The 16778-nt window shown below is 33.6% G+C and overlaps 1 protein-coding gene across 3 annotated transcripts in view; it reads left to right on the forward strand.

The window, feature by feature from the left end:
* cpx (complexin) overlaps positions 1-16778 on the forward strand; it is a 249353-nt gene that overhangs the window by 134209 nt on the left and 98366 nt on the right. For all 3 annotated transcript variants that reach the window (XM_053763825.2, XM_053763823.2, XM_053763824.2), the window contains exon 3: positions 11696-11780. In XM_053763825.2, coding sequence (XP_053619800.1) covers positions 11726-11780 — 55 coding nt within the window. In that variant the 5' untranslated portion in view covers positions 11696-11725. The remainder of the gene's footprint in view (positions 1-11695; positions 11781-16778) is intronic.

Consider the following 16778-nt stretch of genomic DNA (forward strand, 5'->3'; position numbering starts at 1 on the left):
AAGTCTCGAACTTACTTTGGGGCTAGCTCAATCTGTGTGAGAAAAAAAAAATAAAACATCGTGAAGCTATTTCCTGGAAACACCTATACGGTTCAAGAGAAAATTCGCTTAAGAAATTAATATCACTGTAAAAATTTGAATATATTAAGGACCGCGACGAACTGAAATTAATATGAATAAAGGTTTATATCTCAAAAACCATGTTTTACACTTGATCAACTTTTTCCCTGATCTTTTGATTAAAAAAATGTAATTGTATTGTGTTATTTTGTGAAGGTATTCGAAAATATAATGTTGCAAGTTATTTCCACCAAATAATGTTATTTATATTTCAAAGAATAAATTTAATATATACATACATATATGAATTATTTTTCAGGTTTTATTGTATAAATTATATTATTTTTGATTGTTTTCTTTGCAATAAAATATTTATGCATTCATATATACTTATCAAACTTATATTGTAAATGAATTTTAAAATTAACAGCGTTACAATATGTATGTACAATTTAATAACAAAGAACAACAACATATAAATAAATCCTTATAACGCACTGGCGCTGCGTTTGCAAATAGAACGATAATTTTTCATGACGTTTCCGTGTTTTGCCTTAAATTCCAGCGAGTGCGCCCCTGGATAACCAAAATGGCGGCCGTTTAGATAACAGTGCAGTGCCGTATTCAGTGATGGAGAGGTTTTTGGAAATGTTTACTCTAGCCTCCAGTTTTAACTTAAACAGGGTTTTTTTTGTTCAATAGGTTTTGATTACAAAGTGCGTGGGGTCCATAGAATAGGACCACAACATATCCTTCCACGGAAGTCATACTTGGTGACGTTGCACATGGTCTAAAAGCCGATAGGTAACATTAGCATTCCAAATGAGAATTGACGATTGGCAGACGGCCGGTTGTAAAATCACACCCGAATGTTTGAATCGATCATCATTTAATCAATGGAAGATTTTTATTTTTTTCAATGCGAAGAGGAGAAAATGATGTTTTGTAACTTAACAAATAAAAAGTCCAGTTTATACAATGAGTTTATATTGTAATCGACTCGCTCTTGACCGTTTACAGTTTTCGCCCCAGTTACCTTGTTTAAATATCGGAACTCCATCGTTGCTTTTTCGCCGCTTTTCCTCGAACAGCTTTGCATTGCAGTTTTTTAGTTTAATTCCCGTGAATTTTTATTATAATATTTATTATAACTGCCATCCCTGATCGAGGGCCGATAGATTTTCAGACCATTGTATCTTCGGCTTGCAGATCTTTTAAAAATAAGAAGAATATTTATTTATGAACTTCAAATGTCTGAAAGAAATGTTTTATATTTTTTTATTTGCCATCAGTCGGGACTCAAGTAGTAACGTGTTGCACAAGTGTTCAATAAGGCTGACTGGCCAATCGCATCCGGCAGATTTGTCTAGAAGTTAGTTTATCTATCAGATTACATTAGCTATATAGGCTATCTAAAAATGGAGGCTAAAGCTAGGTACGGGTACGCTATACTTAGTTATTAATACAATTTCACTTTATCTTCACGTGAATAAAGCCGTGGGTGGTAATGAGTCAACTCTGTCAAAGAAGAACAAAGGGACCTTGAGCCGACCGTAATTAGCAATTGTAGAATCAGGGCCAATTAACAGGGCTTTGCGGAATAACTCGATTTTAATATTCTAACTTGCTCTTTTGACCGTTTGGCGGATATATTTTGTAGATTCGTGTTTTATAGATCACAGTATTATCATTTCGTCTTTGCGTGTTTCCAGGTTCATTCTGTGGCACTATGAAAGCATTTGAATAAGAATGCCATTGTTACCTATCTGCTCCTGGAGAATGTTATCGTTGCCTAGATGCCCCCAAGGCAATGTGACTTTTAGTTGCCTCTCTACGACATCCAAGTGAGAATATGGAGTGGTCCTGAACTATTAATACTAATTACTAATATTTTATAGATCCCTCCTTACGGGGTAGATAGAACACAAAGTTGCGAGACTCACGCGTTCAGCTGTATGGCTCATTGGTGGTACTAATGAAATAGTGACAGGTCGCTGCCAATCGTCTCTTTGATGAGTCCAATAAATAGCCTTTTATGAAGAATTTCCCAAAAATATATTTTATATGACGAATGCGGTGATGCGTGTGGTTAAAGTTGTTCAAAAATGAACTTTGCCCCTTTACCAGTAAGGTTTCATATTGTATGGCAGAGTACGTGTGTGAAATTCAGAATACCGTATATTCTATCGGTTATCGTGTTTCCTGCGGCGGGACGGATCGGGACGCGATTTAACATGGCTTCCGGTGTTTCTGGCGCGTAAATTATTTATAGCCATTTTGTTTGGTTAAAATATTGCTTGGTACCTCATTTTAAGTGCTTTTAAACACGGGTGGTCTTTGTATACGAATATATAATCTTTTTGTATACGAATAGTGTAAGAGATACTTCCAAAAAATTACGTGATAAAATATTCTTGAAAATAAGACAATATTTACAAGTATGGAATTGTAGCCCTATTTTCAACAATCACATTTTAAATGAACAATGTACTTGATTTATAATCGCATTAAAACAATTAAACTGACAATAAGAATTAAATAATTCCCAGCAATAAAGGAGATAATATCTAAAGTTAGTACTCTCACAGTAATGACCAAACTTTTTGATGGGTCGACTGATTTTAAACAGATTTCGTGATTGTGGGAACTGAAATACCTAGCAAGAACATTATTAACAATGTCTCATCTCCGCATGTTCCCGGCTCCGTTCGAGGCTGTGACGCCGCGAATCCCGAGGTCAGCTTGAAAAATACCCTTAAAATTATGAAGATTCAGCTGTGATTTTATTACCGACCGCCTTCCTGACGTCAACCCTCCTTGGGAATGCTATTGTTGACTATAAGTTGCCTATGCTATGGTCCCTTGGTCGCCTCGTACGAATCCATGAGAGAATATAGAAAATAGTGGTCCCGCGTTCTAGGGCAGAACCACACGCCGGGCGCCTGGAACATTATTAATCCTAATTACTTAGCTTTTGTGACCTATATGCAATACTTTTTTTAAAGGGGATGGGATTGCCCAGAAGTGGGACACGTAAACAGGCTATTAAAAATATATTATTGTTCAAACTTTTGTACTTCGTCAAGCTTATGACCTCGGCTCGGTGAATTTTAGTGTATTTTCACAGACGTCATTACCGCGTCCTTCAAAATAAAGAACCTTACTAAAATCTTAAAAATCTTATATTGATACAATTTTGCACTATCCCCAACACAGATTTTCCAGAAATTATGGTAGTGAAAAGATTCTGTCTTTGTTGACATTTCTTCTTCAAAAAATTCAATAAATAAATAATCATAATCATATGTACAGCTGTTAACATGCTTAAGTTTCTTATACAGCTATTGACACAGCGGACTTAATGCTCTTGATCTATCTTTTAATTAATTAAATAACACGTTTAAAATTTAACTAGTGTTCTGAAAATTATTCAGAAATTCGGGAAACTCATGCGAACTATTTAGCAATGAAACAGACACAATTTGTTTTGTAAATATCGTTAATTAAAACAGTTTTCAATAAATGCCAGTTACAGGAAATATTGGAATTGAGGTTACATTGCATAAATAAAATATATTCCAGTCCTTCAATAAAATACTGTATTTATTTTAATGATTTTCAACTATAATAACCAGAATTATGTGTTATTAAATGATTTTTTGTATTAAATGTGTGGAGATGATACTAATTTCAAATTCAATATTCTTAATTTAACTTAAGTCGATAAACCTACGATATACAATTACATTTATAATCAAACTAGCAACCCGTCCCAGCTTCGCTCGGGTAAAACTAAATAATAAGCCTTCTTCTGAAATCACACTATACCTTTTATAAAATCCATCCAGTTATTTTTCTTTATTGACTTCTGTTTATAATATATAAGGATGTATAAGTGTGTTTGTTTGTCCTTCTTTCACGTCAAATGGAGCTTTAGAATGAGATGATTTTAGGTGTGGAGATAGTTGAAGAGCCGTGGGCAATTCAATTCATTTATTCATTCCAAACACTTAATTAGTAGAACATTTTACATTAGTATTTAAAATAAAATAAAGAACATATTTTCTAACACTCGCTATGGATATTATCCGGAAAAGAAAACGATTAATTAATCAATTGTCTATAGCAATAGCAACAGTCTAAATTGTAATAGCAACAGCTTGTATACACAAATGAAACGCTTTGTTAATTAGTTAGTCCATCCATTAGTCATTATCCATTAGTCAGTCTATTCTAAACGTTCAGCATCTGTGTCGGAGACGTGACGTCATGAAGCAAGGGCCTCGTCAGCCCTCGGACTAGCGGGAGGACTCACTCACTACTACGTCTGTGAGCTCTCTGTCTAAATGAGAGACCTTGACTTAGATCGTTAAAAGTTTCATATAAGTTTTTCAAATACGCTTTTTATAGTAGCAATCTGAGTTGGGAAATTGGCATTCGGTCAAATTGAAAAGTAGTTATTGTATGTATATAAGACCTACATTTGTTAATTGACGTCCTTGGAGAAAAGGCCGCGGTGAAGTTTGTCGCGCCGGTTCTTCTTCACCTGCGCTTTGGAAGCCGGCGGTAGACTTAGTTTAAGTAATGTTTTTGACGTCAATAAGTGATGTATATCATCCTATATTGAATAAAAAAATTTGAATTTGAATTCGGTCGAAGCTGAGTAATATTAACATAGAATAAGCTACATATAATTAAACCCATGTATTTTAAAGTAGATCAAAATTTTGAAAAGTTGTATGAATACATGTCTATATGACCCAAACGTTGACAGATAGATAATGGCCTAATGTAGTTATATATTTATTTTGATATAAAAATAAATTAATTAATAAATGAATTAAAATTATATTTTTGTGCATTAAAACTTAAATAAATAAAAAATTGAAATCTAGATTAATACTGTCTTAATTCAAATGAAAGGGTAATATTTGTCTTAATTCAAATGAAATATTTTGAACCTTATTTAGTGATGACGCGAATGAACGAAAATTGCACGGTTGGTATGAGAGCTTTTATTTACCGCAATGAAAACGGCAATGTACACCGCTTGCGCCAAAGTTTAGCGAAGTGTTTGCTGATATTGAATAGCCGGCTTTAGGCTTGTATGGGAAATCCATGCTTCACAGGCCCCGGGAGGTCTTGGGAGGATCCCTTATGACAATAAAAACTTGTGTCAAAAATGACAGTCTATAAGTTATTATCTTTGAGAAGCCAGTGTCCATCAAAAGGCGCTAAGCTGAAGACATCAGCGGCATTCTCGCTGAAAGCATCGTTAAAATATCGTTAGAGTCCAATTTTCAATTCCTCGCCTCCAGGCGGAGGTGGGTGAATTTCCGAAACACATTTTGGAATTTTCAATATTAGTTTTGAAGAACTGAATATCGGAATTTCAACATAATTTCAAAGAGATTTTCATGCAATTTCGTACACATTTTGATTTTATGCTTTTTAAAGTACAAACTTAAAAATCTAAAGTACCTATCACCCCAAAAAAGCCGAGGCGGCTAAGAGGGTTGACGTCTGACAGGCGGCCTGTCGTACAATTACAAATGTTACAAACATATTTTTTTACGCTGTACCTACTACAGAATATAAATTCTAACCAAATAAAATTTTTTCAAGTAATAAATTATTTCCCGTCCAGAACTACACAATGGAAACTGAACTTTAAAACTATCGTGTTAACGTTGAAGTTGGTTTAAAGTTGAACTTCTCCGAAGTTCCTCTCAGTCGGGTGTTTCAAAGTAATAATTTAACGGAATATCTGAATGTAATAAAAATTTATGGGAAAGTAGTTTTCTTTTTAACCGCAAATTAAAAAAAATTAAAGACAAGAATAATAAAATACATTGGCTTTTTAAAGGAAAATTTAAGAATTATATTCAAATTACTAATAGTTTTAAGGTGTGTTTTTGTATAAGTAGGTGCGTAGAAATGGCATGAATACCTAGTAGTGGAAAAATTGTGAATACCTAGTTATTTACTGTGATTGGGAGTTGTATAAAAAATTCAATATGGGTTATATTTTTTTTTGCACTTGATATAAATATATAAAGTACATACAACCTATTGAATCAAATATATTTCCATGCATTCTAGAGGATTTCTGTACAAGACCATTGTTTTTCCAATCATCAGGATTGAAAACAATAAGTGGCGAGCTCTGGCGGGAAGGAGCGAAACTAATCTGATTTTATATCTCAAACTTGCAATCAGAGATGGCGCCAGCATGTATTTTTCGCCACAATGGTTCTCAAACTTTGAAAAAGCCTTAATAAGTGTGTACTTTTTGTAATAATGTACTTTACGAATATTTTGTATTTTATTATGTTTAATTTTCTATTAATATTAATGAAGTTTCACACAAATTTACACAAAATTTTTAAATTCATGCTAGATGATTATGATACAAGTATGTTGCTGACATTTTCAGTTAAATTAATTTATCAAGTTTTTTAATGTTAAGTTTAAGAGTTAATTAATTTAAAAATTAAGATAAAAGTTATTCAGTGTAAAGCTCAATCAGTGTGATTTATTGTTCTATAGTTTAAGTTTAAAAAAATAACAGTAATCTTAACACTTAACTGTATATTACAAATTTATAGTTTCGTAATGTAAAATAGGTCATGATGATAATATGTTAATCACCATTATATTATCCAACGTTAGACGACCAACGCAAAAGATTTGCATAAGCGATTTTTTACTACAACAGAGCTAGGAGTTTTAGGTCAGCATTTTTAAATTAAACTCAGCATTAAAATAAGGATCCGCCATTGTAGACACATGGGGGTAGCTGATCTAACAACAATACGGCAGACATCCCGATGCTTCCCGACGCATTAAACGTGTGGGAAGAAGGGTAAAGTCGATGATACTTATCAGATGTTTGTTACGAATTACATCTTCAGATTAAGTCGTTTTCGTTAAGGATTCTTATTTACATTTGCAAATTTGTGTACTTATTACAGTACTAGCAATGTATACCTACATTTAAGTAGTTGTAAGAGTCATGTCAGATGCTTTTAGGGACTTGAATAAAATCTGACATCAGTGTTTGCAATAACAAACAATAAGTAAATGTAGTAGTTGTTGGAAATAGCAACATTTTAGCATTGTCTATGTTAAATATATTGTCTTTGGATATATTTCCCCCGTGCTCTCCCTCTCTCGCTCTCCCCCTCTCGTTCTGGACGAATACGCTCATTTCATCACCTCCGTCCTTTTATTACAATAGCCGTATTTAATTACAGTCCTATTAATATTTTCATCCATTAACAGTAGTTCTAGTAGAAGTTCTCATCTTTAATGGTTCTAGTGATATGAACTTGGGCTCGGTAGTGGTGCTGGTTAGTGGTACAACTGATATGGCCGATTCTGGATAACCACCAAGATCAAGTAAAATATATTTTGTTCAGAAAAATAGGACAATGACGGTACTAATGCGATTAAAAATAAAATTAATGGTATTTTTTACGACTTTCACAGATATAATGTCTTTGTTGTGAAGTCGTAAAATTTTCGACCTAAACAAAGCATCCTGATTTTATGAATGGCTGATAATGCTGTTGTCTTAGGGGAGACATAATTACCATTAAATTATAAAAGCTCTTTATCTACCACGTCCTCATGATGATAAATGAATATATACTTATATGCTTTTCATTGAAATACAAATTAAACATACGAAATTGTTTTGTAAATCATTTGCAGGACTATGCTACCTATCCTAGAATTGGATCACTTTATTTTCAAACGTATGATAAACGAATCTGCCAAATGGCGGCGAACAATATATCCGCCAAAAAACCAGCATTGTACGACAAAACCGCCAAAGTTCGGCGAACTGTTTGGCAATAGTGTAGTTACAAAACTTTCGCGCGATAAACTAACCCTAAACCGTTGTCATGGCAACGGCGTCATACTGATCGCAGCGCCACCGCGGCGCTAACCCTGAACTATTTTCATTCCTGAACTGCTTAGTAATTCGCGATCGGTTTGATAGATGGCGCTAAAGATAAATGACTAGTGTGGAACTTCGCCGAACTTCGCGGATTTGGTATACATTGCTGGTTTTTCATTGCGGCAAATAAAATCACTCATACAAACAACGCAATGTTCAAGCATTCGCGTCGGCATCTGTCCGAGTTCAGTATGGAGTCTACATTATGGGTCCGGGGATTACCTCGGAATAAAAAAAATATTTTTAATTGAAAGTAATTATTATTCTTTTTCCCATAATATTTGAATTATATTTTATAATATATATAATCATGAAAATACGACTTAAATTTGAAGAATGCCGGAACTTCTGAAGATTATAAAATCTACCATTCCGGAGTGTAACGCTGGGTAGTAAATCAATTTTATGGACATTTTACGGTAGCCCGCCGAGATCCCTCATCCTGAAATTTCTGGAACTTTCTGGATTTTGTATGGAGTTAAGTCTGCCTTTAGGCCAGACTAATATAAAAAGTATAATAAATAATTATTCATATCGGGCGGTTCTTTTATATATATGCTCAGTTCATGACAATTAAAAACTTTTCGAAAAAATGGCCGATCTATATATTTTCCTCAAGATAAGTACCTAGGTACCTTTTTGATGTTGTATGCAAAAACAGGCCGAGTGCACTAACCACTACGCCATCGATACCGTTTCGATAAACTATCGATAGTTTGTGTGCTTTCGTAATATTACATAGTCATAGTTTTGTTTCAAAAAAGCTATCGATAGTATATTAATACTATGGATAGGCCTGTTTTAATTGCATAGTTCATTCCTTAATGCCAGTAGCGTCATCTACTTTATAAGCGCCTTTGACTAACTAGCTAAATATAAATATTAAAAAATATTAAATATATAGTAACAAATCACACAGATTAAGTTAGTGCCAAAGTAAGTTCGAGACTTGTGTTATGGGATAGGTACTAACGCAACGTTACTATATATACATATTTATTGTACAATATATACATAAATAGATAAACATCCAAGACCCAGGTCAATCTGAAAAATATCATTTTCCATGACCGGGGATCGAACCCGGGACCTCCAGCGTAGCAGTCCGGCGTGATGACCATTAGGCCACGGAGGTCGTCAAGCTTTTTGACCTAATCCTACGGGAATCGCATATTTTTTGGGATAAAGTGTTACTTCAAGTTAAGGGTACCCTATTAATCCAAGGTATCAGCTACTTCAATACCAAATTTCATAAAAATCGGCTCAGCCGTTTGAGCGTGAAGAAGTAACAAAGATACTCTTAACATTCACTTTATAATATTAGTTTAGGAGTAGGCTTGGAAAAAATATTAATTGGACATAGAAAAACATTTGACAGGATTCGTATCTGTCAATATCAGAGAATCTAGATATCTAACTGGTCATCTAGACCATCGGCCGTCATGTACCAGGTGTGTTTCACAAGTGAAAGTTTTCGAGAAGTGCACATGCAAACAATCTTATTTGGCCCGGGACAGATGGGACCCACTTTTACGATCGCAATTCATAATTTTGTTGCAGCAAGTTTCTAACGTCAGCTGTTTTAATGTTTTTTAACGATGTTCTCTTAGGGAATTATGGTAGATGGCAGCACTGACGAAGGGAAGGAAAACATCGTGAGGAAACTTACGCTGGTTGACAGTTTAGTTCACTAGTATGCGACTACTTGCCACTAAATGTCATTAGGTGGTCGTAAAAGTCATATGCCTTTAGACGATGTGAATAAAATGACACCATTATTAGCAATAAAACACTCTATTGGAACGAGAAAGGCGATGAGAAACCACATATGTTCGATATACAATTAAAATTAGATTAAAATTTTAAGAAAGCTCCTCCAAAGATGCTCGCATCCTCTCATCTGCTAGAAAAGAACTGATGGTTTCCAAGCGGCTGAACGCAAATTTCCCAAATATAGCTAAGAACACGCTCAATTAAATTCTCTTTCAAATAAAAAATATCAGAGGACGAAGTTCGGGTTTGCATTTCACTTCTCACCATCGAATCGATTCGAAGTGAGACGCAGCGAACCAATCACATTGCAGTGTGGTTGTCGTTGCGTCACAATGGCGCAATGTGGTTGGTTAGCTGTGTTTCACTGCGAGTCGACTCGATGGTGAGAATTGAAATGCAAAACCACACTTAGCCCTCAGATCTAAATCGGTTTAGTCGTTTGGCTGCTTGTTTGACAGACATTGATACACAGCCACATTAAACTTATAACTCCTTCTGTCGTCGGGGGTTAAAAACAATATGATACAGCAATAAGTTATTATACGACTAAAAATTAATGTTGCACTTGTAGCCAATTCATCAAGCGATTTTTGCGAACTCTACTCAGATATACAGGCAATTACTCAACACGCAAAAAGATCGGAACAAAGGAAATGTTTAAATAAATTGCGGCCGGAGCCGAAATGAGACCATTTACGGGTATTTTGAATCGATCAATTTGCAAGATTAAGCTAGGCTTTGAGAGAGTAATCCTTGGGGTAATTTCTTATACTGTATTCTTCTTCTTCTTCGAGGTATAGTCTGGCTGAGGATCGGTATTATTTGGTGGAGTTTATTTATTTTATATAATACAAAACAGATTACAGTCTTAGAATCTACTTAAAATCCAGACTAAGGAGCCAGATAGTATTCCTTTTAACCTTTTTTTTAACAAGTGATAGTTTGACACTTTCTTGCTAATATTAATGGATTGTTTTTTTTTGTTTGCCATTATTGTTTTTTCCATTTTACATGCAACTTACACGTTGAAGGACAGAATATATGTATTAGCACTGTCCCGTTTCTTTTCATATATTTGTAATACGCATTTAGCTTTCTTGTCTGTACGAAAAGAAACATATGACAAGGTGTATAGTTTTCTCTGTCTAAAATTTACATTAGGTAATTCATTCATTCGAACAAGTGAGGCTATCACCCCATGCCCGGGGCAAATTCCACTCTAACAGGTATAGTTACGCCACTGGACGTAGTAACGCATTATTGGGCTGTGCGCTTTGTCTCGAATTCTCGATGGTCAATAACATGATAATTATTGCAGGCGATGTCGAGATTGCGGCAATGAATCATGGGCAGTTAGTAATAATATGCTTGTTTACATATCTACATAGATTTATATCACTAGTTGCGCCTCAGGGCTTCGATCCCGTAGGAATTTTGAGATAAAAGTGTCCTATGTGTTATTACAGGTTACACTCTACCCGTGTCCCAAATTTCATAACAATTGGTCCAGTAGATTTCGCGTGAAGGAGTAACAAACATACATAGACTGAAGTCAACATTTTGGGACTGATGGTGGTCAAATGGCATTTTTAACCGCCGTCAGTCTCCCGGTCAAACACAATATTTTGATGTCAGTATGTAATATCCTTATTAATTTTAATATGGCCAAACATTAATTTGAATTAAAAAAATAATAATAGAAAAGTTAGCTTTCGTCAGTCCAGAGTGATGTTCGATCGAATATGTGCCCTCAAGGGCCTCCTCCCAGACACAAACATCAGTTACACACAAACATCTTCACAGATTTTCGCATTCATAATATTAGAGGTAGTAGGATGGTAATGGATGGTAAATTGCTGCGAAAATTATTGTAATGATTGTATTTTCTTGTTCCAGGTGCTAACCGGAAACCGGAAGTAGGACAAGATGGCGGCGTTCGTGGCCAAGCAAATGGTGGGCAACAAGCTCAGCGCAGTCAAAGGTTAAATTATATTACTTTTTATGTAAATCCTTTCCTTACGTCCTTATCCTTACATATTATAAAGCAAAGTCCTCTGTCGTGTCTGTCTGTCCGCATTTACATCGAAACCTACTGCACGGATTTTCACCAATGGATAGTGTGATTTATTTAAATATTTCTCCTTAGGAATCACACACTTTTCTAAGGAGAAATGTTTAACTTTATAATTTTAAATGTTTTTACCCGAAGCTGAGGCGGGCCGCGAGTCTTAAGGGCTATTCAAATTACATGTACAACACTTAATTGTTAAACATTCTATGATTCTACGATTTCCTTCATAACACAATTTCAAATAATAGATTCAATAATTTACAGGCATGTGGTTATTCCTAGAATAGAACCTTTTCATATACGTCCGTCAGTCGTACGAGGTAACTATAAGATAAAACTAACAATAAATAAGCAACGTCAGCATCCCAAAAGAGGGTTGATATCGGGCAGACGGTCGGTTATAAAGTCACAGCCAAATTTTCAATATTCTTACTGGAATCTCGAGCTACATGTGTCTCTGCCACATCTCCGCACGTTCCCAGGATTAGCGTATTGGCCCGGGTCTTGGATGTTTATCTATATATGTATTTGTTATAAAATATAGTATCGTTGAGTTAGTATCGCGTAACACAAGTTTCGAACTTACTTTGGGGCTAACTCAATCTGTGTGATTTTTCCTAATATATTTATATTTATTTATTTATTTCAACACAGCAATGAAAACATCAATAGAAACAGATTCACAATGAATCAACAACTCAAAGACAGCCAAAGAGTCCATTTAGCTGATAAAACGTCCCTCTGGTATTATCGGGAACATTCCCAGATTTCCCACGAGAATCCTTTCCGTCCCCGCTAATGCGGCCGTACCGCGGCGCGATTAATATTTTTTACGAAAGAGATTTTTTTAAATAATGAGGCGAATTTGTTTTTGTAATTCTTTGTTATTTGACGTTTGAATTCAATACTGTTGTGTTCAGATATGGGATTGTGCTAGAAATTTCCAATTTTATTCCCATAAAAGTTATCTCTGTCGCGTCTGAGCGTTTGGAGGTTATTTCCTTGACCGCAGAGCGTCGGAGCCCAGTGACCGATTTCCTACTTTTTTTTTCTTTTGAATAAATAATATTTACATAAAATATAGTTTAATATCGGTGGGTTTTATACCTAAACTTACCTACCTAACCAAAAAGTCTGTGCGTTCGTGTAGGTTAACAACAATAAAACTACTTTCATTTATTAAGTAATATATTAGTTTGTAATATTTTACTAATAATATTTTGTTAACTTTTATTGCATCGGTAGGAATAAAGTTTTTTTTTTATTTACTTATTTATAACGGAATATTATAAAAGAGTAATGGTGAACCACAAAGTGCCAAGTCAGACCGCCAGTTTAGTAAATGCAAGTCAAGCTCGGAGTCACAATATTGCGAAGAATCTCATTCTTCATTGGCCAAATCGCGACAGGGACACGTAGCTCGTTATCAGTTGCAGACTTTTTGATTTCATGTCATTTTGCGGCAGTTGTATTATCAGTTTCAAGTATAAAAGTGGGCTTAGTATTTGGGATTTTGATTTATTCAAATCGATTTTAATTGGTGCCTTTTGGCCGTCGAAACTTTTTCGCAAATTGTTTTTTAACCCTCCATCTGAAAACGATAAGTTTAATATATGTATATACTTAAATATATAGCTATCTGTTCATGGGTTCGTTGATTTCCAAAAAAATCATATAATTCACCTAGGTACCTATTTCCCGCATGCGAAAATGTATAATTTTATCTCGTTTTCTTTGTTTCAAAGGGTTTATAGATATGACCCATGTTTTTTTGTAGGAAAACATCATAGCAATACTTTATTATGGATGTTCACTACAAAAACATCTTTTAATAGACGGCTATATCCATTAAACTACAGTGTAAATTATATGTTAACTTATTACCGCTTCTTCGAAGGTTCTTTAATCCATCTATTTGTTATTTATTATTATTATTATATTTAATATTTATATTATTATTGTCTATTGTACTTTTCCAAATTGTATTTTGGTGCAATACCTAAAGCTTAAATAAATAAACAATACCGACTTAGTATCAATCTTTTTTATTGCTTATATTAAAAAAAACTAGTTCATACTAATCATTTATTTTAACATAATCCATTTTATACACTATACTTATAATTTCATAAAATATTTTACAAATTAAATAATAATAATTAAAAGTTTAACTGGAAGCCCTTTATAGTAAGTAAGTTTTATGTCAATAAAAGTTTATATATAATTAATGATAAAAATGAATGAATGACAGCAGTCCAAGTCTTAAAATAAAATAAAATCTTTTTGTAACCTGAATTTATGACATATTTTCTCAGCAAAAATATTGAGTAAAATTACAAAATATTTTAAAAAGTAAAAATATCAATAAAACATAAACTTGTATTGACTCAAACATTTCAATAAAACTAATATTTATAAAAACTAACAATAACATATCATAAGAAGATATCGAATATTCCTATAGTTATTTCAGTTCTGACTATCTGTCTATTTACTAATTTTATTTCGCCAAAACTATTTAATATTTTCATGTGGACATAATCAAATATAAAAAAGACGATTTCAGAAAATCCTAATCCTCACGTGGATGTCGAGGCGATTAAGGACACAAGCCCAGCAATAACTTACCATGTAAACTAAAGAATTGAAATTGCCTTATATTGAATTGAATTATTTCAAATTCCAATAAAAATCCTTTAAAATAATATCAGAAAATGAAAATACATTGTAGAAAATCTTCGAGCGCGATACTAAAATTACCTTTTCATTTTCTTGATACAAAATTTATTACTATTAACTTCCCAGGTCCACGTCCATAGAATACTCCTTATTGTGAAATAAACTGATCAACACTCTCTTTCTCATTCCCCCGTGGACATCGGGGCTATATGTGTCCCTTTCGCACTCGATGACGTAAGCCTTTTTGATACTTTCGCCAGAATCCGGGATGAGATTTTGCTTCCTTTTTCTCGCCTTTCTGCTGCGTTCCGTATTGCTCCGCGAGAATGCTACCTGGTTTGATTCAGCGAGGGGCGAGTGGAAAAGTTTTTTTATTACTGGCCGTAGATTTGGTTTCCTTAACGGCGAATTTGTGTCCTGAAAAGTAACAATGGCATGGTTTAAATAGGATAATTAAAAATTGGCTGTCTACCTGGCACTATTAACACTTGCACTTTATGCGCCTAGGCATCTATACTACTGCTGACGTTGATGCTCACTGTGGACAAACCTCTGTGGTGTGTGGTTTTTGTATATTATGTACTATATATATTTGTTCTTTATATGTGAAAATAAATTTTTTAAAAAAATCTAGGCACTTCCATAAAAGTAACAATAAAGTTAGCTGTACTTATGCAGAATGTAATTTAATAGATACTTTGACAGTAGAATAAAGACTTAGTCTTATCAGGGTATTTCAAATTTAATAAATGCATAATAATCGATATCTAAGAAACAGATTTAGTAACGTTTTTATACTAATTTTCTATAAATTTACAGTTTTGGAAAACAGATTTTTTAAATGGACAGAACGGGATAGTCTACTCGTTCATGATCGTTCCAAATGGCTAGTTTTAGGTCATATATATATTAAGATGTATATGTATTATTTATTATATAAGGATTTTATTGTTAAAATCCTTTATTATTATGATGTATTAATGATGAATTTGATACTATAGTTACTTTCATGTGTATAATTAGAAATACATATTACATACCATTTCACAATCGGACGCAAACTCGATAGATTCGTTCATAACATTATTTGATATCAACACACTCAAAGTTTCCCTTGTGATCGTGTTCACAGGCGTTGAATATACAGCCGCCATTTTTTATTTATCTAGAGCAGGTAGCAACCGAAAGTCACAAATGGAATACACGTGTGTCCAATAGAGAGGTCGGCTTTGGACTGAGGGTAATTTTGTTAGGTTGGCGGTTAAAACTATTTTGTATTAAGGATGTGATGTGATTCCAAAAATCAATAATCGATATCGATTACTAATTGTTTGGTTATGAGTTTATGTTAGATTTCAAAGTGTATACAAAAGGTGAAAACTAAACTTATCAACAACGGAATATAAAAGGTTCAGATTTATAACTGAAGAAACATAAATCTAAAACACTTTCAGTCTAGACTAGACAAACATAATAAAAATTAACGAGTACGCTGTATTAAAGATCTTTGAACTAAACGTATCAATTAATTTCAATTATGGGAGTTCAATATTTAACATTATTTATTTTCTTACATCTGAAACAAAGAAAGTCATTGAAATTATTACTCGAAATTTTGCGAATACGTAATTATATCATAAATGTATAGTTTTTTATTTCACCTAGAAAACCACAGGAGCGGAAGAAACGGAGTTGTAATGGCTCTAAATAAAACATAATATTTTAATTTTATTCGACCATTACTTTAAGTGCGAAAAACGAAATACATATTCAGAAACGTAAATGTTTACGTTATTGCCTTATGTTTTTTAAACCGTTCATTTTGCCAACAACATCGACAAATTTTATCGACACTAAACCCATCCTTGTTTTACGATACCATACGCTACCTGTTCAAGGATCGGTCCTTTTATCTGAATAACGGAATGGAATTCCATATTCTAATTTATCAGCTTTATAGATGACCTTATTGTTCTTTATCTGTGAGTTGTTTACTGAATTTCGCTCAGGTTTGTGTTGCTAGAACTTAAATAGGTACTTAAATAGGTACTAGGTTTCACTTAACTTTTAATGTAAAAATTTAAATTAAGTACTATGACAACCATTCTAGATTCTTCTCTAAAATTTGTACTTAGCTTCACATTAAAAAGCGAATTAATTATTTTTAACATAATTATTTCTCTTGTTTACAATTTTAAATTAATCAAACATCGAACCTGTATTTGCTAA

This window comes from Plodia interpunctella, chromosome 24, assembly GCF_027563975.2.
Source record: "Plodia interpunctella isolate USDA-ARS_2022_Savannah chromosome 24, ilPloInte3.2, whole genome shotgun sequence".
NCBI lineage: Eukaryota > Metazoa > Arthropoda > Insecta > Lepidoptera > Pyralidae > Plodia > Plodia interpunctella.